Here is a 24,714-nt window from a genome sequence, read left to right as displayed (position 1 = left end):
GTAAGTCTTTTTTGGGGGTATCTGTACTTCACTTTACATTTGGGACTACTTTTACTTCACTACATTCCTAAAGAAAATAATGTACTTTTTATTCCATACATTTTGACTGATACTCAAACGTACTTGTTACATTTTGAATGCTTAGCGGGACATGAAAATGGTTTAATTCACACACCCTTGTTTTTTTTAACTAGGCAAGTTAAGAACAAATTCTTATTTTACAATGACGGCCTACCCCGGCCAAACCATCCCCTAACCCGGACGACGCTGGGTCAATTGTGCGCCGCCCTATGGTAGAACATCCCTGGTTATCCCTACTGCCTCTGATCTGGCGGACTCACTAAGCACATGCTTCATTTGTAAATGATATCTTAGTGTTGGAGCGTGCCCCTTGCTATCCATAAATAAAAAATAAAATTAGGCTGTCTGGTTTGCTTCATATAATCATTTTTAAAACGATGTATACTTTGATGTTTTTACTTTTGATACTCAAGTATATTTGAAAACAAATACTTTTAGACTTTTTCACAAGTAGTATTTTACTGGGTTACTTTTACTTGAGACATTTTCTATTAAGGTATCTTTACTTTTACTCAAGTATGATGCTTAAGTATTTTTTCCACCACTGGTTCGTGTAATGCAATAAAATAATAATAATGGACTTCTGAAACCGTAACTAGTAAGATGTCAGACCCCACGAATCGGCGTATGCGACCGTGAGTTAAAGTATGTTGATAACAACGGTCGGCCATCTTGGAGGCTGTCTCTGGGTCTTATTTATTACCTTTATTTAACTAGGCGAGTCAGTTAAGAACAAATTCTTATTTACAATGACGGCCTACCATAAGGCCTCCTGCAGGGACGGGGGCTGAGATTAAAAATATTGTACAAAACACACCACAGCACTACAGAGACCGAAGACATGGTAGCAGCACAAAACATGGTGCAAACCTTATTAGGCACAGACAACAGCAAAAAGGTAGAGACAACAATACATCAGGCGAAGCAGCCACAACTGTCAGTGTCCATGATTGAGTCTTTGAATGAAGAGACATGACTGAATGGAAATAAAACTGTCCAGTTTGAGTGGTTGTTGCAGCTCGTTCCAGTCACTAGCTGCAGCGAATTGAAAAGAGGAACGATCCAGGGATGTGTGTGCTTTGGGGATTGTAGTTCAATTGGTTGCAAAATCCCACTGATTTAAAATCAAATTGTTGTTACATCGGTCGAATACAACCTTACAGTGAAATAATGCTTACTTACAAGCCCACAATGCCGTTTTAAGAAAATACCTTTAAAAAAATAAGAGACAAACAGATAAAGATCAGCAGTAAAATAACAATAGCGGTGCTATATACAAGGGGTACCGGTGTCGAGGTAATTGAGGTAATATGTACATGTAAATATAGTTATTAATGTGACTATTGTTATATAAATATTCATACACATAGCTCATATAAACAAAGACATTCCGTCGTAAGAACACATACACCCAGCCAGAAGACTGACCCCCTCTTCCTTATATAAACACACATCTCATCTCCCTCTAACTGGCCGGTCCCAAGAGCAAAGAACTTTTGCTGTGCACCAATGGGGCCCGCTCTGGCTAGAGCAAGGCCCGCCTCCAACCCTCCGACCAGTCAAGAAGACCGAAACGACAAGACTCCACCTACTTTATTCTATGTATAAAAATGTGTGTAACCATTGTATAGGCCTCTTTTTCACCTGGCTCCTTGCCGAGTCATGTGAACTAGGTCCGTGCACGTAAAACTGCGGGACAAGATATCTCTGACTCATTAAAACTGTCTTTTGTTACAACTGAAATCCACTCTGTCCAGCGTCCGTGATTTGGTCTCAACTCTCCAGTATTTGAACACTAACAGAATTGGTAGCAGAGGATGGTTGTTCTTGAATTCGATCTATTATAAGTTAGTGTGAGAGGACGAGACTGATCACGGCTAAAAATCAGACGGAAGAGTGACTTCCCCAGCCATTCATCTTGCCTCAGGAAATCTGATCGGAGCGCTCTATATAAAGGTGAGCAGAGCCCGTTATATCGAAATCTGCATATTGTATTATAGTCTAAACCAAATTTTGATCAGAAAGTACTGGGCGTGAGTATGAATCGGTGCCCAAATTTTTTACATAAGAACCTAAGACATTGATTAAAGATATCTTGTTTTGTAAAAAAAAAAAATAAATATATATATATATATATTCTTATTAATGGGCCTATACTCAGTTATTTTAATAGGAATGTGTGAATTGTGATTGACCAATGTGTTAAATTCCTCCAGGGACCCTATTTGTTCTGAAATCTGCATAGAAAACTGTCCTAATTATATATGTATTGGGTTGTGTATAGAGGTGACGTTAAATAGTGGCTGTGTTTTAACACGTAATGGACACAATTATGGATGTTGGAAATTCAATGAGAATTTCATACGAATGAATGAATTATAGATGAACCGAATCTGCAAGTTAGGTCTTGTGGAGGTGTGGTTATAGATGAACCGAATCTGCAAGTAAGGTCTTGTGGAGGTGTGGTTATAGATGAACCGAATCTGCAAGTAAGGTCTTGTGGAGGTGTGGTTATAGATGAACCGAATCTGCAAGTAAGGTCTTGTGGAGGTGTGGTTATAGATGAACCGAATCTGCAAGTAAGGTCTTGTGGAGGTGTGGTTATAGATGAACCGAATCTGCAAGTAAGGTCTTGTGGAGGTGTGGTTATAGATGAACCGAATCTGCAAGTAAGGTCTTGTGGAGGTGTGGTTATAGTTGAATGATAGATGAACCGGATCTGCAAGTAAAATCTCCTGTTGATACATATAACATCGAATAGGTCTTGTGGAGGTGTGGTTGGATTGAATGAATCTGCATGAAAAATGCCCTATTAAAAAAGCTGTGTATTATTTAATAGGTTTTGTAAGAGGTGTAGTCGAGTAGATACAGGATATGTAAGTTTGGCCTTCCACTAGACAGAGATCGGGAATGATGTGGCTATTGCACATCAAACAATAAACATAAGATGAACCAGAGTTGACATTCCATGATTTGGGAATGGGGGAAATTAAATTGAAAGAAACGTTTGTCGCGGAGTAGGTTGGGATACGTAACTGGGCTATTAGGCACACGTGCTGAAAGACAAAGCCACCTTAGTATCGAATGGCCGTGCAACTTTGACAGCAGCCGGGCTGGAATACTGATTTTCGTTTTTTTTTTTCATTCCTGTTGATATTGCCTAAAGTTTAAAATTATTCTGACAATTGCTATAGAATCGCTGGAATTTACTGATATAAGTTCATAAAGGAATTTACTGAATTGTTTACAGAAAGTATTTAAATAATTCACTGAACAACTCTTAGTTGTCTAGAAATTCTATCTTTATTTCCTAAAGAGCTAGAATTACTCTGAAAATTGTTATAGAACCGCATCACTGATATATTGTTCCAAAAGGAAATCGCAGAATCATTTATAGAAAATACCTAAACGAATCGCTGAACAAATTCAAATAAAATACCGGTGAAATACACACGTGGCGGGCGTCACATACTGATAACCCCCTTTGTCTCGACCAGGGACAGGCTAAGCATACAACGATAGAAATAAACACCACATAGTAAGAATTGAATATACCTAAATAACGCATTATACACATTATCAGACGAACTAGATAAAATGTCTGCAGCTACCACGCCCAAACTAAAATTCAATGATTATTTAGATCAGAGTATGATTGATAGAGCGGGAGGTAAAAAACAGTATGGGAAAGTGGAGAAAGTGTGGAAAGGATTACGGATAAGATGGACACAAGCAGGTTATTTTAGCGGAGGACCACCTACAGGGGGGAAACTCCAAGATATGCAGACAGAATTAGAGGACGCAGTAGAGCATGCAAAAGCGAGTGAGGCGGAGAGAAACAACATACACATGTTCAAAAAAGTAGGTACAAGAGAGAGAGAGAGAGCAGAGGGGGAGCTCAAGATAGGTACATGGGCCATACAGGAGAGTAGGAGGGTGCTGCCCAAAAACACACCAGACATGATGGGCGTGGCTATTGTGGCGTCGGGGGATGTTAAAGCTCCGCCTGAGAACTTGCCCACGGATCCCCCTGTGGCCGTTTCTCCCTCACTATATCCACAATTGACAATGGAGGCAGTTCAGCCCCAGCCATACTCAAAGGGACAAAATCACCGGAGCCCGTCACACAACCCATTCCTACCCAGGGCACCTCCCACAATACAGGCTCCAGTTCTGAGAATAGACCAAGGGGAGTTAAAAGGGGAAATTACCCTGGGGATAACGGCTGGCCATATGGTATGTGAACAGTTCGAAACTGGGATTCCAGGAGCAGGAGACCTCCCCCAGGAACGGAGGCCGCAATGCTCCTCTGTGAACTCTCTCACCTCTGAAACCAGAGGACACCTACAAACAAGATTAGATTCAAACCACTTCTATCAGACGGATAGGGAGGACTGTCATCAGAACATGGACATCGAAAACGAAGAAGAAATTGACATGGTGCTCACCCCAGCTCCGATGGGAGCTCCAAACGTGACTAAGATGCAGGAGCTGCTGAAATCATCAATAGCTCGAGCTAAGGAACTCAGGGAGCTAATAGCTAACCAAGATAACAACAGAGAGGGAGCCTACCGTGTGGTAGGCATAAGGAGAGGAACAGTAACCAAAGTTACCGAATCAATGGGGTCCGAAACACTCCGTCGGTCCTCCAGAATTGCTGATAGAAGAGAGCGAGAGCAGGAGATGGCAGGACAGTACCCCCTGCGACCGACACCAGGTGATGCACACACTGTGGAGTACCAGCCCTGGAAAATGACTGATTTAACAACACTGATGGGACAGATGCCCAGCCTACATGGAGGAGCTTCAGCGTGGCTACTTCAACTGCAGACACTTACGTCAGGCCTGCAACTCTGCCTAGGAGACATGAAAGCACTTCTAGCAAGAGCCACCGACCACGGAACCATGGAGGCCCTCATGACAGCAGCTGACCTTGGATGGCGGGCCCCAACACTGCCCATAGACCACTTCCGTACCAGATTATGGGAAGTTCTACGGAGAGCATACCCTACAGAAAGAAACCATGCCACCTTATCCTCCTTTACAATCAACCCAGGTGAGCAACCTGCAGCATACCTGGACAGGGCTAAGACCACATGGAGATCGGTCCACGAAGAACCATTCGATCACACTGATACCACACTCAGCATGTGGAAGGAAATGGTGGTCAACGGGTGTCCTGGAGATGTTAAAACCAAACTCAGAGGAACGGTAGGGTTGATTGCACTTCCTCTGACCCAATTCAATACGCATGTGCACCACCATGTGACCCAGCACAACAAGGAAAGAGGGGGTGCTGAGAGCCAGGTGCAGTCCCTCCAGGTACAACTCCTGAAACTCCAATTGAAGGAAGCACAACAAGGAGAAAAACCTAAGAAACAGATGGTGGCGGAAGAAACGAAGGAGCCGGGAACCAAAACAGACATCTCCCAAATCGTGGCACAGACTGTCTCTCAGATGATCCAACAGCAGGCAGCCCCACCACCCCAATACCCTCACCCACAGCAGTATATCCTGCAACAACAACACCCAGTATGGGCTCGACGGGGTCCCTACACTGGACAACACAGAGGGGGAAATTACCAGTGTTTTAACTGCGGAATTACCGGTCATTTTGCCAGAGATTGCATGAAACCACTCTCCCCGCAGCAACAGCAATGGAGAGCAAGAGGAAGTGGGGGAAACCCACCTCTGCAACATCAGCAACCAGGACCCACACCCATGCATCAGCAACAGCCAGCATACAACCACCCAGAATCTAGCCACATGCAACAGGAGCAGCAAGATTACAACCAACCCTCCCACTTCAACACCTGATCACCCAGTAAGAATGATGAGGATGCCACTCCTGCCGATGACCACACTGTCTGAAGCCCAAGAAGTGTACTGGCTAAAATGCCTACCCACAGGGCCTGCCACCCCTCACATCCAGTTTAAGTTCAACCAACTGAAAGCTCAAATCTACACTCTGCACCCATATAAGACTCCCCAAGCTGAGATCCATTGCACACTCAATGCAACAGAAACTGATGACTGCCTCTACACTGCAGACTGGGACGAAGACATGATGCACCTGACCCCACCTATCAGGTGTTGTACCATTGGGTGTGGCCCAGAGGGGGTGGCAGCACCGGTCATCCTACGATCAAGGAACCTCCATGCACCCCTGGCCTGGACGGCTGAAGCATCAACAGCCATAGCATTCCTGAAAACAGATCTATCAGCGGCAGCAGCTCTGACTGCACCTGACTACAAGAACAAGTTCCATTTGGATGTTTCTGAAAGGGAAGGATTCACCTCATCCGTCCTATTCCAGAAACAAGAGGGGGAGAGAAGGGTCTTGATGTACTACTCTTCAAACTTGACCACATTGTGGTAGGACAGTCAACATGCTCCAGATACGTTGCTGCAGTAGCAAAAGCTATTGAAAAAACAGCTCACCTCGTGATGTCACCCTTCAATCAGCCATCATCCCTCAACCAGCATCGGCCAAATTAGCTGAAATCATCGGATTGACGCAGGTCCTCATCAGAGGAAAAGGAAAGACTGAATATCTATACAGACTCAGCCCATGCCCATGAAGCAGGCCACACTGATGGACCCAGAACTTTTATGAGAAGCACATGGCCCCACACACGAAGGCAAACTAAAGACCCTCCAAAAAGCCCTGCACATCTGGTGGCACCCTCACATAAAAAATATGACTGACTTATTTTATGACGATTATTTATTTTGTGACGAATGCAATGGTTGTGACAGACACAACCCAAAGAAACCATATCAAACACCAATGGGCTCATACGTAATACCTAATGCATGTTTTCAGGATATTAGGATAGACTACACCGACATGGGCCCCAAAAATTTATCTAAAGGCAAACTCTATCTCCTAGTCATAGTAGATAGGTTCTCCAAATGGGTAGAGGCAATACTAACAAAAGGGGAGGATGCTAGGTCAGTCTTTTAAGTGGCTACAAACCAAACTAATACCCAGGTATGGCATCCCAAGACAAATCAAATTTGACAAATGGCTCACATTTAACAAACACCTGAGACAGGTGGAAGAAAGATTTGGCATAACCCACAGATTTGGATCTGTGTACAGGCCCCAATCCCAAAATCTGGTGGAACGTCAAACCAAAAGCAAAAGCTAAGATAGCTAAAGTATGTGCCTCATGGGATAATGACTGGTAGAGTCATGCATGGTCCACCAAGGGAGGGAGGTCATATGCCCGCCCTTGATGTACAACAAATTGTAATGTCTAATTATGTGAAAAACTGACGGTTCTCTCTGCAGCACTCTCTACCCAGGTTCACAAGGTCCAGGAGGGGGAGCTGCCGGGGGACACGACACTACTGAAGGTAAAGGTTGGTGACGGGGTGAGGGTTACAGTCCACAAGAGAAAGTGGCTGGAACCCAGGTGGACTGGACCGTACGAAGTGAAGGAGGTTACTTCACACTCAGTCCAGGTCAAAGGTAAATCAGGCACACCTTGACACCGCCTTACACATTGCACCCCAGCCCCAATTCCTTCTAGAACACTGACTGAAGTCAGAGCTGATTTGAGCGGCCTAAATTCGATTCCAAATGAAGACACTCCTTCCTCAGGTGATGCGGCATCAAACTCCGCCTCCCCTGAGAAGGGAACCTCGCCCAGTTAGAGGGAAATTTCTCCCTCTCTGGGTGAGGCTGGGGATATCTGGTCCCTTATTTGTGATATTCATACTGATATTTGGAGTAACCCTAGGACTTTCACATGGTTAATTGAACAACTATTTCACCCTGCCACATCACATACACCAACCCCTACACATGTCCCTAACTCCTTTCCTGATATCACTCCCTCCAATCACTCCCGTCCCAAACGTAGCACTACACCTACAGACCCACCATGCAAATCAGACAAGGTTAGGAGCACCACCTTATGTATACCCACGATTGCAACCGCCACCTTTCTGCTATAAGTTTCACGTCTAATAGACGTGAAGAGGGGGATTTGTTATATAAATATTCATACACATAGCTCATATAAACAAAGACATTCCGTCGTAAGAACACATACACCCAGCCAGAAGACTGACCCCCTCTTCCTTATATAAACACACATCTCATCTCCCTCTAACTGGCCGGTCCCAAGAGCAAAGAACTTTTGCTGTGCACCAATGGGGCCCGCTCTGGCTAGAGCAAGGCCCGCCTCCAACCCTCCGACCAGTCAAGAAGACCGAAACGACAAGACTCCACCTACTTTATTCTATGTATAAAAATGTGTGTAACCATTGTATAGGCCTCTTTTTCACCTGGCTCCTTGCCGAGTCATGTGAACTAGGTCCGTGCACGTAAAACTGCGGGACAAGATATCTCTGACTCATTAAAACTGTCTTTTGTTACAACTGAAATCCACTCTGTCCAGCGTCCGTGATTTGGTCTCAACTCTCCAGTATTTGAACACTAACACTATGCATAGATGAGTAGCATCAGCGTATAATAGGGTGCATGCATATAGTCTGGGTAGCCATTTGATTAGATGTTCAGGAGTCTTGTGGCTAGAAGCCTCTTGGACCAAGACTTGGCGCTCCGGTACCGCTTGCCGTGCGGTAGCAGAGAGAACAGTCTATGACTAGACTGGCTGGAGTCTCTGATCATTTTTAGGGCCTTCCTCTGACAGCAATTTCAACGTGGTTCCGGGTTTTTCTTCGATTTCAAGCTGCTTTCAAACAACGACCTCTACTGGACACCGTACTTCAATGTAGTTAGTATTTCTTCATCCAGGGTTTGTTACCTGAACAGTTGCTCAGCAGGTAGAGTTGGGATCTTGGGGACCAGACTAGGTATATTTTGAGAATCGTTTTGTGACACCACCCTTTCAGCACATTGTTTAAACAATTCGCTTTGAGTCAAGTATACGATTATGTTTAAAGCATCCGAAATAATGGCATATATTCCGTTTTTGACAGCAAAAGAGGGAAGCATGATGGAAGGGGCGAACCTTCAATGGCAATTGATTATGGGGCGATTTACTTAATATTGTGGAAAAATATATATAAACTATATATACAAAAGTATGTGGACACCCTTTTCAAATTAGTGAATTCGGCTATTTCAGCCACACCTGTTGTGTACAACTGTTTAAAATCGAGCACACAGCCATGCAATCTCCATAGACAAACATTGGCAGTAGAATGGCCTTACTGAAGGGCTGTGACTTTCAACGTGTCACCGTCATAGGATGCCACCTTTCCAACAAGTCAGTTTGTCAAATTTAACCATCTGGTAGTCTGATGGACAAATGCATAGTACCAACTGTAAAGTTTGGTGGATGAACTAGGCCCCTTAATTCCAGTGAAGGGAAATCTTTACCCTCCAGACATTCTAGATGATTCTGTGCTTCCAATTTTGTTCCAACAGTTTGGGGAAGGCTCTTTCCCGTTTCAACTTGACAAAGCCCCCCTGCACAAAGCGAGGTCCATAAAGAAATGGTTTGTCGAGATTGGTGTGGAAGAACTTGACTCGCCTGCACAGAGCCCTGACTTCAACCCCATCAAACACCTTTGGGATCAATTGGAACGGGACTGCGATCCAGGCCTAATCGCCCGACCTCACTAATGCTCATGGCTGAATGGAAGCAAGTTCCAACATCTAGTGGAAAGCCTCCCTAGAAGAGTGGAGGCTGTTGTCGCAGCAAAGGGAGGGACCAACTCCAAATTAATACCTATGATTTTGAAATTAGATATTCGACGAGTAGGTGTCCACATACACTACATTACCAAAAGTATCTCAACATCAAACGATGCTTTTCATTACTGACTAGCAGATGTCACTAAAAAAAGCTCAGTAATTAGCCATTTTCTGCACAATTTGGTGAAATGCAGCGTTGACATACTATTCCGAACGAGGAAACTCGGACATTTCTGACTCGCTAATTGGATAAACGCGCACGTGTATAAGTACAACCAATTAGCAAGTCGGACGTTTCCTATTTTGGACTAGCACGCGAATGCTTCGGTTTCTCATCACTAGTTTGAAGCCAATTGTGCTACAGTTAACTCTCTCTCGCGCTAGGTTTAACTAGTTGACAAATAGGCTATTATTTGTAAAGACTGAGGCAGTCGAAATAAAATCCTTCTCGTCACCCACGTAGCTTCAAAATCTCTCCAACGAACAAAATAGCACGTACACTTCCGCCACACTTTTACACTTTTTAAGTTCCGCAACCACACATACGTCAGTATTATGCGCCACAGGCTTGCGCGAGAGCGCAATAACTTCAGAGACATATTAGTATTAGAGACATGTTAGTATTATGAGCCATATTAGGTACACCTTAATATGGATGAGTGATATAACACAGACGATAACTTTGACAATACACAATCGAATGGTTCTCGCTGAGTAATTTGGTCCAACCGTGGTGATGATGGACTCCGCTGAGAGGTTATTCTCAGTACCACAGGGGCTACCTTCTGCTTGGGACACTGTAACTGCAGCTCTGGTGAGTAGATGGACCTAACTTGCCTACGCAAGGTACCTTGTGTTGTTGACATAGGTTGCCTTCCTTTTATGTGAGAATGAAATTAGATCAATTGCGCTACTGTAGTTGATTGCTGGACATGTAGCTAGCTAACACATTCACATGATATTAGGAATTACATAGCTAGTTAAGACCAATGTTGATCTATCTATCAATATACCTACAAACCATAGTCCGTGTCTGTTTATAAGAACATGACCAATTTCCTCTGTCTGTAGGTGTCTCCAGTGTCCAATGACGACACAATGTCTGATGGGTCTCTCTGTGAGGGGCTTAGCCTGTTGTGCTCAAATGGTCTGGGTCAGTTTCTGGAGGGATGGCTCCTGGAGACTCTGCAGGTGCGTTTGACCACTGCAGTGGCCCCTGAGTTTTGGGCTGGACTGAAGCAGCCAGAGAATGAACTTGGGGAGAAGGATAGGACCAGGATCCTACTCATTGCCTTCCGTACCCTTTTGGACAGACTGGAACCTTTCCTAGGTGGGTTCCAACATTAAACATTCAGGTTACAGTTGACTACACCCTTAATTAATACTGGAATTTTGACTGAACAGAATGCTGTCAAATGCGTAAAAGAATTGCCCTCTGTCCCTTTTCACAGGAGGGTTGGAGAGGCTGGGTACCTGGCAGGATGAGGGCCGGGGTGGTCTGTGTGGCCCTGGGGCCAGGGGTCTCCGGGAGAGGGCCTTTTCCGTCATCAGGGCCATTCTACTGTTCTCCCCCTCGGCTGTGCTCCAGATGAGAATACTGGAGTTCTACAGCAGGACCTTCTCTGTGCACATGAGCCAGAAGGGGGAGGCTGAGGAAGGGGTCAGGGGGCCTGATGGGGGTGTCTGTCTGGGCTGCACTGTCCCCACTCAGCAGTGCTGGTGTCAGGAGGCCCTGGAGCAGCTGCAAGAGCTCAGCCACATACTGTGAGTGAATAGAGGCGTGGCCATGTCACTGTATGCTCTATACGTTGTGCTAGAACAACCATTGTCTACATCTGTGCCAGCCGTGTTTGTAGTGTCTCTGCAGCTGTCTTTACCCACTTTTCCCACCCTCCAGGTCCAGGTTGCAGCTATTGGAGCGGGTTAGTTCAGAGGCAGTGACGTCCATCTTACACAAACTGATTGAGCAGCGGATGGAGCAGCACTGCAGGGGGGAGTACGAGAGCTCTTTCCTCTTCAGCTTTCAGGAGGTACAGTATACTAGAGAGCCTGTCTATGAGAGGACCACTTAACATAATAATGTGACATGACCTATCAACAAGTTATTATTTTCTAGCTTGCATTATTTAACAGAATAGGTTGCTGACCAAACATGATTTGTCTATGAAACAATTTACTACACCAAGTCCAAATCTCAGAAATGTGATCATTTATCTGTTTTACACTTACTTACAAACACTTTCTCAAGTCCCTCTGTTGTTCTCTCTCTCTCTCCAGTGGCTAGAGCTGGTGTTAGGCTGGTTGAGCAGGGTGTTTGCCAGTGAAGAGGGTGGACTGGGTACGGTGCCCAATAGCACAGGCAGCAGGGCTGGGGAGGTGGGCCAGCCAGCCAACGCCGTGCTGCAGCGCTGGAGGTGTCACATGCACCAGTTCTTCTGCAGGATCTATGTCAACATGAGGATCGAGGAGCTCTTCAGCATCATTAGAGGTGAGGGGTTAGGGAACAGAGAGAGGAGATAGGGTGATGGTTTATGAAACAGAGAGTAAGAACATAAAGCTGTCACCTGTGGGTGTCGATGGCATAGGGAAGAGATTTGATAAGGGGGAAAGAAGGTAGAAAGTGTTTTGTCATTTCTTCTGCCCTCACATTCTGTCCCTGTCAGATTTCCCTGAGTCAAAGCCTGCCATTGAGGACCTCAAATTCTGTCTAGAGAGAACCAATCAGAGGCAGCAGCTCCTCACCTCCCTTAAGACAGCCTTTGAGACCCGTCTGCTTCACCCAGGTCAGTGAACCAATGATGGGTTAGGAACAGTGATTGGTGTTTGGCTCTTTTTGATGTGAAGACTTACGTTTTGTTTGCAAATACAGGTTTGCAGAAGAAGCTGGAGTGATAAGACTTGTGTTAGTTAATCCCTTCTCAACAACATTCTTCTCTGCTTCTAGGAGTCCATACCTCTGACATCATCACTGTATACATCTCAGCCATAAAGGCCCTACGGGAGCTGGACCCATCTATGGTCATCCTGCAGGTTGCCTGCCAACCAATCCGCAAGTACCTCAGGTGGGTGCATGTGTATTATCGTAATCTCTATTTAGTTATCTATTATTTTATTCCCTCATGAGTATTTATGTACAAAGCAAACCTTTATTGGGAGGCAAAATGTTAGAGAAGATTGTTCTTTACTTACTGATTTGACTCCCATAGCATATTGTGTTGTTGTTGACGTGACATTGATGTGATGTCTGTGGTTTGTTGCCAGGACGCGGGAGGACACGGTACGTCAGATAGTGGCCAGTCTTACTGGGGATGCGGAGGGCTGCAGTGACCTGGCCAATGAGCTGTCCTGTGCCGACCCTGTGACCCTGGAGACCCAGGACAGTGAGGACGAGGGCAGCGACCCAGAGGAATGGACCCCAGACCCTAAGGATGCTGTCACAGGTCAGTACCCTCAGTGGACCCACAAAGTTCATCACACTAGACTAGACAAACTGTGTCCGTTGCTTTTTCCTGTTTCTGCTGTATTGAACTAGACATGTTTCACCTCTCTGTCACGTCTCTTTTACTAAATACACTCATCTTTCTTTCTCACCCTTTAGACAAGACGGGCTCCAAGCGGCGTTCGTCTGACATCATCAGTCTGCTGGTCAGCATATACGGCAGTAAAGAGATCTTCATAGATGAGTACAGAACTGTCCTGGCAGACAGACTTCTCCACCAGTTCAACTACAATACCGCCAGGTACACAACACTAATTTACAGTAGCTAGTACCAGCATCTGTATCTCAGCACTATACAGTACATTACTCAACTTTTTGCAGTCACTCTTAATATTATGTGCATATTGGTGTTGGTATTTCTGTGTGGACATTTTGGTTAAATTAAATCAATATATATAATATATTTTTATTTTTATAGTAATTAACTTTTCTCATGTGCCTCCAGGGAGATACGTAACGTGGAGTTACTCAAGCTGCGATTCGGAGAGTCCCACATGCACTACTGTGAGGTGATGCTGAAGGTAAAGCAGGGCGTGACTTTGAAATCTTGAGGTACCATTTATGTTAGAATGTGCTATGACAACATGATTCTCAAAGTGACTTCCTAGTATCTTTGAAAATGTATAGTCCTTTCACCTACCAGTGTTTTTCATAGAATAAGGCATGGAGACACAAGTTAACGAACCAAGACAAAGAACAGAGACCATTGAAACACTTTAGGACAAAGCCTCTCTCTTTCTCTTTCTCGCTTTTTCTTTCTCTTTCTCTCTCTTTTTCTTTCTCTTTCTCTCTCTCTTTCTCTCTCTTTCTTTCTTTCTCTCTCTTTCTTTCTCTCTCTTTCTTTCTCTCTCTTTCTTTCTCTCTCTTTCTCTCTCTTTCTCTCTCTCTCTTTCTCTCTCTCTCTTTCTCTCTCTCTCTTTCTCTCTCTCTCTTTCTCTCTCTCTCTTTCTCTCTCTCTCTTTCTCTCTCTCTCTTTCTCTCTCTCTCTTTCTCTCTTTCTCTCTTTCTCTCTCTCTCTTTCTCTCTCTCTCTTTCTCTCTCTCTCTTTCTCTCTCTTTCTCTCTCTCTTTCTCTCTTTCTCTCTCTCTTTCTCTCTCTCCCTTTCTCTCTTCCTCTCTCTCTCAGGACGTGGCTGACTCACGGAGGATCAACACCAACATCCGTGAAGAGGAGTCCAGGCTAGGTGAGGAGGAGCAGCCCCCCATGGCCCTGACTGCCATGATCCTGTCCTCTGAGTTCTGGCCCACGCTGAAGGAGGAGAAGATGGAGCTCCCGCTCCTGGCCTCCCAGGCCATGGAGGCCTACACACACCGCTATGAGAAACTCAAGGTACCTGATGATGAAGATGTAGCATAGGTGCCAGTCTGTGTCTGTTTTACTCAAGTCCTTATAAACAGAGAATAGGGAAATTGCATTTTGATATCAAATAATTCCATAATTCAAATGGTTTCCCAGGCGATGAGGACACTGAGCTGGAAGCCTCATCTGGGCTCAGTGACACTAGATGTGGAGCTGGAGGACAGGACTCTGACTAACCTGACTGTGTCCCCCATCCACGCTGCCATCATCCTGCACTTCCAGGACAAAAGTCAGAACTCTGGCCGTCACAGGCTGCCTTTTGTGCAACTTATCATTGTATACAGACATTGTATGAGTAACTACGGTTAACTTTTGCCATCTATCTGTCTCTCTCTCTATCTCTCTCTCCTGAAGGCTCGTGGACTCTGGAGGAGCTGAGTGGGGTCCTGGGGGTGCCGCAGGAGGTGGCGAGAAGGAAGCTGGCTCTGTGGCAGCAGCAGGGGGTCCTGAAGGAGGAGGCTGGGGGACACTACTCTATCCTGGAGACCGGCTCGTCCCGGGAGAAACCTGAGAGAGGGGAGATGCTGATCGACAGCGACGAGGAGGGAGACTCCAATACCACCACCCATTCAGAACAGAGGGAAGAGAAACTACAGGTATGCAGGCGGACACACACGCAGACACACACACAAACACACACACACATTGGAGGCATGTAATTAAAATATAAATACACATTTCCTGTCAAATACAAATCAAGCTATCCCTAACAGCACAGGTTCTCTCTCCTCTTTGTGCAGTTGTTCTGGGCCTACATCCAGGCTATGCTGACCAACCTGGAGACCATGACCCTGGAGCGCATCCACTCCATGCTCCGGATGTTCGTTGCCACGGGACCCGTTGTCACAGAGATGGACGTGAATGAGCTGCAGGCCTTCCTGCAGAGGAAAGTGCGAGACCATCAGCTCATCGTGTCCGCAGGTGTCTACAGACTGCCAAAGTCCACCAACTGATGGGGAGAGGAGATGAGGAGGAGGAAAGAGGTAGAACTGAAAAACGGAGGTATCTGATTTGTTTTCTAAATGTATATGATGCAGCATTGCAGTCAGAGGCTACAGTTTCCAAGATTAACCTGTTCAGGAAAAGGTTTGGAAGGCAACTGAAAGTGCCAAGCATTGTGCTGATTACGATGTCTTACAATACAAATGGCTATAATGAGCATGAACCAATTATTCTCTCTTTATTGTTGATCATCCAGGTTGCTTGACTTTGTTTCGGACTGCTTGTCATGACTTTTGGGGACATATTGAATTGACATGTGTTTGGACTTTGTCATTTGGGGTTCCCTTATGAAAACATTACAATTGCCTGAGCTAATAAAACATTGATTATTACTCAACTCACTTGAGTGGGTTGAGTCACTGATGTGATCTTCCTGTCTGGGTTGGCGCCCCCCCTTGGGTTGTGCTGTGGCGGAGATCTTTGTGGGCTATACTCGGCCTTGTCTCAGGATGGTAGGTTGGTGGTTGAAGATATCCCTCTAGTGGTGTGGGGGCTCTGCTTTGGCAAAGTGGGTGGGGTTATATCCTTCCTGTTTGGCCCTGTCCGGGGGTATCATCGGATGGGGCCACAGTGTCTCCTGACCCCTCCTGTCTCAGCCTCCAGTATTTATGCTGCAGTAGTTTATGTGTCGGGGGGCTAAGGTTAGTTTGTTATATCTGGAGTACTTCTCCTGTCTTATCCGGTGTTGTGTGTGAATTTAAGTATGCTCTCTCTAATTCTCTCTTTCTTTCTCTCTCTCGGAGGACCTGAGCTCTAGGACCATGCCTCAGGACTACCTGGCATGATGACTCCTTGCTGTCCCCAGTCCACCTGGCCGTGCTGCTGCTCCAGTTTCAACTGTTCTGCCTGTAGCTATGGAACCCTGACCTGTTCACCGGATATGCTAACTGTCCCAGACCTGCTGTTTTCAACTCTCTAGAGAGAGCAGGAGCGGTAGAGATACTCTTAATGATTGGCTATGAAAAGCCAACTGACATTTACTCCTGAGGTGCTGACTTGCTGCACCCTCGACAACTACTGTGATTATTATTATTTGACCTTGCTGGTCATTTATGAACATTTGAACATCTTGGCCATGTTCTGTTATAATCTCCACCCGGCACAGCTAGAAGAGGACTGGCCACCCCTCATAGCCTGGTTCCTCTCTAGGTTTTTTCCTAGGTTTTGGCCTTTCTAGGGAGTTTTTCCTAGCCACCGTGCTTCTACACCTGCATTGCTTGCTGTTTGGGGTTTTAGGCTGGGTTTCTGTACAGCACTTTGAGATATCAGCTGATGTAAGAAGGGCTATATAAATACATTTGATTTGATGTAGTAGAGCTTGCTGAAATGAAGTCCTGTGAGGAACTCCTGACCTCTAGTGGATCATTGTGGAATCTTAGATTTGTGTATATCAAATTCGGCATCGGAGTTTGTCATGTGTACTACTTCAACACAACTGCTAAATTGTCTTTCAGATTATTGTCCAAGCCAGTTTATATTTAACTGATTATCTATTTTCCTGGTCCTAGAGACCCACATGGTGTGCAGTTTTTTGTTCCAGCCCCCAGTACTCACACCTGATTCAATGGTAGTTGAATCCGTTCTGTTAGTGCTGTGGCTGAACAAAAGCTTGCACACCATGTGGGTCTCCAGGACCAAGATTGAAGAACTGTGACAGCAGGCAGGGGGCGCCTCATCCCTGTCTTTCTCGGACCTGTGATATCACGTGTGGGGGGGTGTACTGAAGGTTGCAGTGATTATAGTCATATGGATGGATGTTATCACACTTTGAGGGGGGAGTTGAGGAACATCAGTCCGAAAACTGCACCGAAGTGAACAACTCCCGGAATCACGCTGCTAGAGAACAATTAGTGCACCGAAGTGAACAACTCATGGAATCACGCTGCTGGAGAACAATTAGAACAAAATTATAGAGGATAAATTACACATGGATTACCTAAGCATTTATTATTTTGACTGAAATTGCATTTCAATAGAGTACCATATGGTTCGGTTTCAGGACAGTAAGGCGTTTTACCACTTCCCAGGTGAACTCACGAGGTCCGTTTTCTTGGATTTATTTAACGTCAAATTTGAGCAATGGGATATAAAACGGAACTTGGATATTGTTTATTTGTGTTATTCACATATTCTCTCATATCCAGGTGTCGAATGAATATGGAAAATAATATCACAGTTGCGGTGATGCTTCCCGATAATTACCACAAGTATCCATGGGCTTTGCCTCGGGTTTTCCCAGCAATTCTTATGGCGAACGAGAATCTCCAGAAGAAGCACGGACTTCTCAAGGGCCACTCTATTCAACTCTTGAATTTCAGCACGGAGGATTCAACCGGTGTCTGCGCAGAAAATAAGGCACAGATTATCGCCGTGGACACCAAACTTTATAATAAACCAGATGCTTTCTTTGGACCAGGTTGCGTGTATTCAGTGGCCTCAGTTGGAAGATTTGCATCCCATTGGAAACTCCCATTGATAACTGCGGGAGGAACTGCATATGGGTTTGATAAAGGGGACGAGTACAATACGATTGTTCGCACCGGACCCTCGACCACCAAACTGGGAGACTTTGCAAACATTATTCACGCGCACTATAATTGGACCTCTCGTGCCATTCTGATTTTCCACGATTTGAAAAAAGATGACCGACCTCACTACTTCCTCTCTGAAGGAATTTACCTAAATTTGAAGGATGAAAATGTCACAGTTGGTGCCTTTCCATATGAAGACTCACCAAGCTATTATAAAGAAATCATTACTTTCATGAAAGACCACGGAAGAAGTAAGTCTATTAGTTGGCTATTTACACATGTGCGATAGCAGGTTGACTTGTATTGTCACGAGTCTGGTCCTGGAGGCAGAACTGAGTAATTTCCCCTAAACTAGGCCAGCTGCAATGTCAAAATTGGCTATATTGTAAAAAGTCATGAAAACAAAAATGTGCTTTTTGACCACCTGTGCCATATGGAAATGTAGATGTTTTCATAATAGCCTAGCTCCAAGAATCTGATCAGATTTCCAAAATGCATGCAACATTGTCTCGACAATAATGAGATACTAGTTGGGCCTTTAACTAGCATAGTGAACTTGGTGTTGGTGATAGGTAAGCATATTAGCCAACAATAATATTTAGTTTTGAGTTCTTGGTTTTGACATGGGCCTACAGTGGATTTTAAACCTGTTCTTGCCATTCTTATCTAAAATAACAGGTAGACGAGAAAGAATACACTTTTATGCACCACCGTGTGTGACCAGACCACTGGTTTATTGCTCTTGTCCACCTGCGTATTTTTTGAAGAAAAATAAGTGTGTGCCTGTCTCTCTCTCTGTGATGGGCTCGTGGGTTCTTTCTTCTCTTTTTCAAGGGTCCCTGCATGCATTTTATTTATCACATATATTCCAATTTAGTAGACAGACATTTTAACCTGAAATGTAAATTATTGTTGTAAATATTATGTATGTATTGTTGACGTTAATTAATTACAATGGCCCCATGTTAATTTACAATATCTTGGAATGCTGATTCGCAATCATATTTTATTTTTTTACATTTGCAGCTCATTCTATTTAAAAGTAAGCCATCTGAGTCCACAGTACAGTCTTGCTTATTTCAGAGCCATTTATAAGAAATGCTTAGAATTAGACAATTAGTAGGCTAGCTCAATATATTCAGATTATTTACCTAGTCTAAAATCCTATTGACACATGGTAATGCTTGCTGTAGGATGTTATTACATGTTTATTAAAACTATAATTTTAATGGTAAAATAATTCAAACGTTTAATTAGTTCAGATAACCATATCCTATACACATCACAGTACATTTACATTATTTCAATGTTGTGATAAATAGCAAAATATTGTCGTTAGGTTAAGAAATGTCTGTAGAGAGGGTCACAATGAGACCAGATGAAAGTGACAGTGCTGTTCCCTGATTTATTGTTGGACATGGCAAATGACCAGTTGTGTTGGCACATCAAAGCTTGACATTGGTTAAATTGTTTGATACCAGTCATTTGTGTGTGTTTGCTTTCTGTTAGTCATCTCTCACGTCAACATCTTCCTTGTTGTTTATCTTATCAACACGATCGAGTGGCTTCAATATGGGTTTATTTGAACCTCGATTTCACACATGATTTCAAGAATTGGTAGCTTTTTACATTTTCAGTGATTATTTGTTGGCAACTCAGGGAATCCTTAAAAATTGGAATGAATAATGTTAATGATACATTCTACTGACATGGTTGCATAAATCACCTTGGACCTTAGCATTATACTGTAATATAAACATATTGATAAAATACCAGTAGATGAAAGTTCAACAGAGAAACATCAATGCTGCTAAAAATCAATGTTCAATGTTCTGAAGCAGGCAAGTGATATTTGATGTGTACTTTGGCCCAGAAATGTTCTGTTTGTTGGAAACATCTAATGCTCTGTTGATTTTTAAGTGCTTCTGGAAGAAGTAAAGGCACTGAACTCTTTCACATCTTCTGGGTAGATACTGACCTCCAGTGTTCTCAATAACCCCAAAAGATTACTCTAACCACTAAATGTTACTCTTGGCACACTGTTTTCATTTGTAGTTATTGTCAGGGTACTGATTGAGAAATCAGTAGATAAAACATTATAGAGTGACTCTGCACTAAACAACATAGCACAGATGGGACTGTGTGGCCGATGAGTGACTCATGTAAATGACTGGGTTTATCCACTTGAAATGTTTTTTCCAGCAGTAAGATGATTAAAAACACTGCATATGGGGGTACCAAACTGATGTTATATCAGGAACAGGCACTTTGAACGCTGCCAAACCTCTTAGCCGAATTATAGGCACGCCCATGGTGAGCTTGGGGTCACAGAAGTGAATGGTTTTGTCTGGGCTTGTCCAGGCTTGGAGTTCTGGCTCGACATTCCACTCACTTTTATCCCGATGAGATCACCAACAGATAACCCCTGGGCTGTCAACCTTTACCTCAACTGTGTGGTCTCTCCTTTTTAGTCGGCTTGGCAATAATGTCTAGTTTTGAGTTCAATTGTTTTTTTTCAGCCTCTTGTTGTCAGGTACAGATGTGAATTGATGCACTTCAACACAGTCCTTCCTATTTTGTCTTCTGATGGGAAACCGGTCTAATTATTGGAAAACGGAATGACCTTTGTTCATGGAAAAAAACACATTTACCTGCTTCAAATGGACAAACCTTAACTCCTAGACTTAATATGAAGCCAATTATGTTTTAAAATCCCACCAGGTTGCCCCTGGAAAAGCTCACCACTTGATGCTTGTCAGACTACAGAAAGCATACATACAGAGAAAGGAAATGCCACATGGCTGAAAGGAAGAATACATCAAGCTATGTTTTCTTTTTTGTGGAGGTACATATGTGAATATTTTGTTGTAGATTTGAAAAGCTACATGAGTGCTAACACAGGTGCCCACATAATGGAGCGAAGGTAAAGTATAGACCCCTCACTACAAACACAAAGTGAGTTTCCTCATAGTTGGAAATGTGTTTGTGAAAGTTGAGTTGAGTTTGAGTTTATTTTTTATTTTTACAGGGACAGTGCACATTAATCAACGTTTCAGTAAAAGTGCCGGTTTTAGCCAGCCGGCTAATTTTCAACCGCAGTCCCTGGGCAGGTTATTAAAAACAATTACAATATAGACAATAGCAGCATAGAACAAGCAAGACATAGCAACATAGGACAAGCAAGACATAGCATACAGACAGAGCAACATAGGACAAGCAAGACGTAGCATACAGACAGAGCAACATAAAACAAAAAGCAGCAAGACAAAATTCATAAAAGCAACAAAGTGTTTCCACACCTCACAAGCTACAGACAACAGACAACATGGAAAGCGGCAACACACAGCTAGGGACCATGTTCACAAATCTGATTGACCTTTAGCCATGTCTTCAAGCATTTTGTGAAAGTGTGATATGTGGTGCAGTTATGTGTGTCTGATGGCAGTGTATTCCAGACATGGGAAGCTCTCACAGAGAATGCAGAATTACTAAAGGTGCTTTTCCTTAGGGGAACTATACAGTCACCTCTCATGGCTGACCTTATGTAGTTGTGTACTATCTTCCTGGAAGAGAACAAAGACATGCGATTAAGGTGTACAGTATACAAGTCCTCTTACAAGAGTTATTAAAGTCCCTCTAACATGATACCATAATGGTTATACCATAATGCTAACATGATCTCATAGGTCATATGTATGTCTAAAAATACTCTGTCATATTTATATAACACTAAGTAAGATAAACACGAAAGTTGACTACATTCTAAAGATGCAATTTTGTAAAGACTGTTTTATTGGTCTTTTTTCAAGCGTCTCACCTGGAGAGAAAAAAATACTGAAATTGAATGTATTCATTGTATAGGGATGTGTTGAATAGTGCAGCATTATCCTTCTCTGCATGTAGATGTTGTGTGAGTCATGGGAGAGAATGCAGCCTTGTACTAGTCATTATAAATGAAGACGAGGTTGGTTGTTTGCCATCTTTGTCTGCCACGAAGTGAAATAAAATGTACCAAACAATTTGAAGTGCTTTGTATTAACTTAAGCCCAGGCAGATCCTTATGATTTCTACAACACAGGAGGACTTTTTCCTTGCCTTTTTGTACATTTGTTTTGGACGATGTCCAGGAGACAGCAGGACTACTTGGCATGGCTCCTTGTGAGCTGTTTTGGAAGAGATGAGAGTTGAGGTCTGAGCGGTGTTCTGTGCCGACTTTGGTCTAACACTTTAGGAAATGTCTGCTAACTGGGAGGACTGTCTTAGACCTGGCAGAAGTCACTCTGACATGCAGTGAATGGAAATAATGCCTACAGACATGCTGTCCATGGAGTAGACGGAATGCAAACAGAATGGGATTGTGTAATGTAGACAGGCGAACAGCACAGACAGCTTTACACCCTGTAAACACACATGTACACTCCCCCTAAATACCTACACATGCTTCCTCATAACTGCATTTCCCAAAAGTTAGAGATTTGGATTGATTTCATATCTATGGTTCATATCTAAATCTAGTCTAACAATGATAAGAGGAGCAATTTCACTGAATAGTGCTAACATAATTCCTATAAAGAGTGATAAGAAACCTTTGTGTTGTGTTTTTGTCTTCCCTACAGTTGTGTATATCTGTGGGCCTCCGGACACGTTTCTGAGTATCATGAAGCTTTTCCAGAGTGAGATCCCAGACCCTGAGAACTACGCCATCTTCTATCTGGATGTGTTTGCGGAAAGCCTAACGGAGCGCAAACCCTGGCTGAACAACGACAGCCTCTGGATTGATCCCATCAAGGTCTTCAAGGTAAACTGCACAGACAGAGAGTTGGACAGATAGAGACATGGAGACAGATAAATATTCCTGCCATTGTTCCCTTTCATTCATTACGTTTTGCTAATTTAATTTATCACAGAAACCTTTTTTAGTAATTGTGTCCAAATACTCTGTCCCTAATTTGATGTTGAACTGTCAATGCCTTTCCCCTCCGGTCATTGGAACCAGACAAGTTTACTAGTCTGAAACTGCCATTTGGCCTGTGAAATGGATGTCTCTCACTGAGGAAATTCAATTCAAAGCCTCTACTTTGTGTGTGCATCACAAGCCTGTCCATCAACAGTATCATTCCACATCCCTCTGTTCCAACTGAACCTGTATCAAAGGGAACACAAAGTTCACCAAGTTGATTGAAGGTTTACCGACGAGTATGAATTACTGTAAAGTAGTGCTGAGCGATTAACCAACATTTAATTTGAACCGAGCGACATCGGTTCAATTACTTGAATTCCATTTAGTGAATTTTCTTTTTTTGTGAGCCCAATGCACCGTTTCTTCAGAGAGAAATCAAATAATTAATGAGAGAAATCATGCCAATAACTATGTGGGGCACTGGGCTGAAGGGAGTTCTAGTTTTCATTAAGCAAAGATTCAACCTAATTCAGAGCAAGAACGTGGTAATTAACTACAATGACCATAATCCATTGTGCCTGTTTTTTACAGCTCTGACCGAGATGGATACACTTTTACACCTGGTATGTTAGGTTAGATACACACAGACCGCATGAGAAAGGAATGTACACAAGACAACCAAAAGAGGGCTAGAGAGAGTGCGTGAAAGTATGCATTATTTACTTTGAAGAAGTACAATTAGTTCATCAGACAGCTTTGCAGCATATGTAGGCAGGTTAGCCTTACTAAATAGGATGACTAAAGACAGTATGGGGGAGCACATAGAATGTTGTCTGGCTGCTAGTGCCTGAGCAGAGATGTGATGATGACCTAAGGAATAAAAAATAATAAAGTAATCAAATAAAAATTCATTAATATACACAATAAAATGTTTTTTTTTATTTCATAGTAACTTCCTATTTTTCTGTTGATGTGCGGACCTGATGGAGACAATGGAATATTTTCAAGGTTTTTGCTTTGGAATTTCCATTAAAAAGCTAACAAATAATTGTCATTATTTCATAATGCATTTAATGTTTAAAAAATGTTTGAAAACGTGATTAATTTCTAATAATCTAACCCAAACCAACTTCAAAAAACACTAATCGCTCAGCACTGCTGTCAAGTTTTATTATAAAACGTTTAGGATGTTTGTACCTCATGCATATTTGTATTTGTTTACAATGCATGTTTTTGTTCGTCAGAGTTGGAGATGTTTTCCAGGCATGTTTGTCACCAGCCATTGACAACCAGCTTGGGACAATTATGGTTCATTGTTCATAACCTAATGAGGATGCTAACGAGAACCATGTCCCTCTCTCTACAGTAGGCCTACAAGGCATCCTCTCAATCTAACCCCAAAACGTTCCCTAAACCAGCCTCTCACTGCATTAGTCATCCTATCAAATCATAACTGACCTTTGCCTATGATAACAATGCTTTTTCCCACAAAAGTCAAATGGAAATTGCATTGTGCAGATGGACAAAGCTTTTATTTGAATCACAGTTATGTCAAATGAACGCGCTTCTCTGATCAACATGATAACGAACTTCATAACGGTTCTGACTCGGCAGGCAAGAATCTGTCTCTGCTCAGAGGACTAATGATTGGATGGAGTTAATAAAG

The 24,714-nt window shown here is 43.3% G+C and overlaps 2 protein-coding genes across 5 annotated transcripts in view; both read left to right on the top strand.

The window, feature by feature from the left end:
* Nucleotides 1-10,051: 10,051 nt before the first annotated feature.
* LOC110509772 (anaphase-promoting complex subunit 2) lies at nucleotides 10,052-22,890 on the top strand. Of its 4 annotated transcripts, none has more exons than XM_036968341.1 (15): nucleotides 10,052-10,571; nucleotides 10,829-11,087; nucleotides 11,209-11,521; nucleotides 11,655-11,787; nucleotides 12,035-12,245; nucleotides 12,421-12,540; nucleotides 12,702-12,819; nucleotides 13,019-13,197; nucleotides 13,356-13,497; nucleotides 13,702-13,777; nucleotides 14,382-14,585; nucleotides 14,712-14,844; nucleotides 14,970-15,211; nucleotides 15,356-15,598; nucleotides 22,765-22,890. In XM_036968341.1, the coding sequence occupies exons 1-14, from the start codon at nucleotides 10,494-10,496 to the stop codon at nucleotides 15,566-15,568; spliced, it is 2,421 nt and encodes an 806-aa protein (XP_036824236.1). In that variant the 5' UTR covers nucleotides 10,052-10,493; the 3' UTR covers nucleotides 15,569-15,598; nucleotides 22,765-22,890. The 4 variants fall into 4 exon arrangements, with proteins under 4 accessions (XP_036824236.1, XP_036824235.1, XP_036824234.1 ...); XM_036968340.1 differs by lacking the exon at nucleotides 22,765-22,890 and adding an exon at nucleotides 16,361-16,425 and having other exon boundaries at nucleotides 15,356-15,617; XM_036968339.1 differs by lacking the exon at nucleotides 22,765-22,890 and adding an exon at nucleotides 16,361-16,421.
* The window catches only part of LOC100136307 (atrial natriuretic peptide receptor 2), a 47,308-nt gene continuing 39,647 nt past the window's right edge, over nucleotides 17,054-24,714 (top strand). The window contains exons 1-2 of the mRNA XM_021590867.2: nucleotides 17,054-18,399; nucleotides 22,765-22,946. Coding sequence (XP_021446542.1) covers nucleotides 17,697-18,399; nucleotides 22,765-22,946 — 885 coding nt within the window. The 5' untranslated portion in view covers nucleotides 17,054-17,696. The remainder of the gene's footprint in view (nucleotides 18,400-22,764; nucleotides 22,947-24,714) is intronic.

The sequence above is a fragment of the Oncorhynchus mykiss genome, chromosome Y (genome assembly GCF_013265735.2).
Source record: "Oncorhynchus mykiss isolate Arlee chromosome Y, USDA_OmykA_1.1, whole genome shotgun sequence".
Lineage (NCBI taxonomy): Eukaryota > Metazoa > Chordata > Actinopteri > Salmoniformes > Salmonidae > Oncorhynchus > Oncorhynchus mykiss.
Note: the sequence above shows the minus strand (reverse complement) of the source record. Positions and strands in the feature narration are given on the sequence as shown.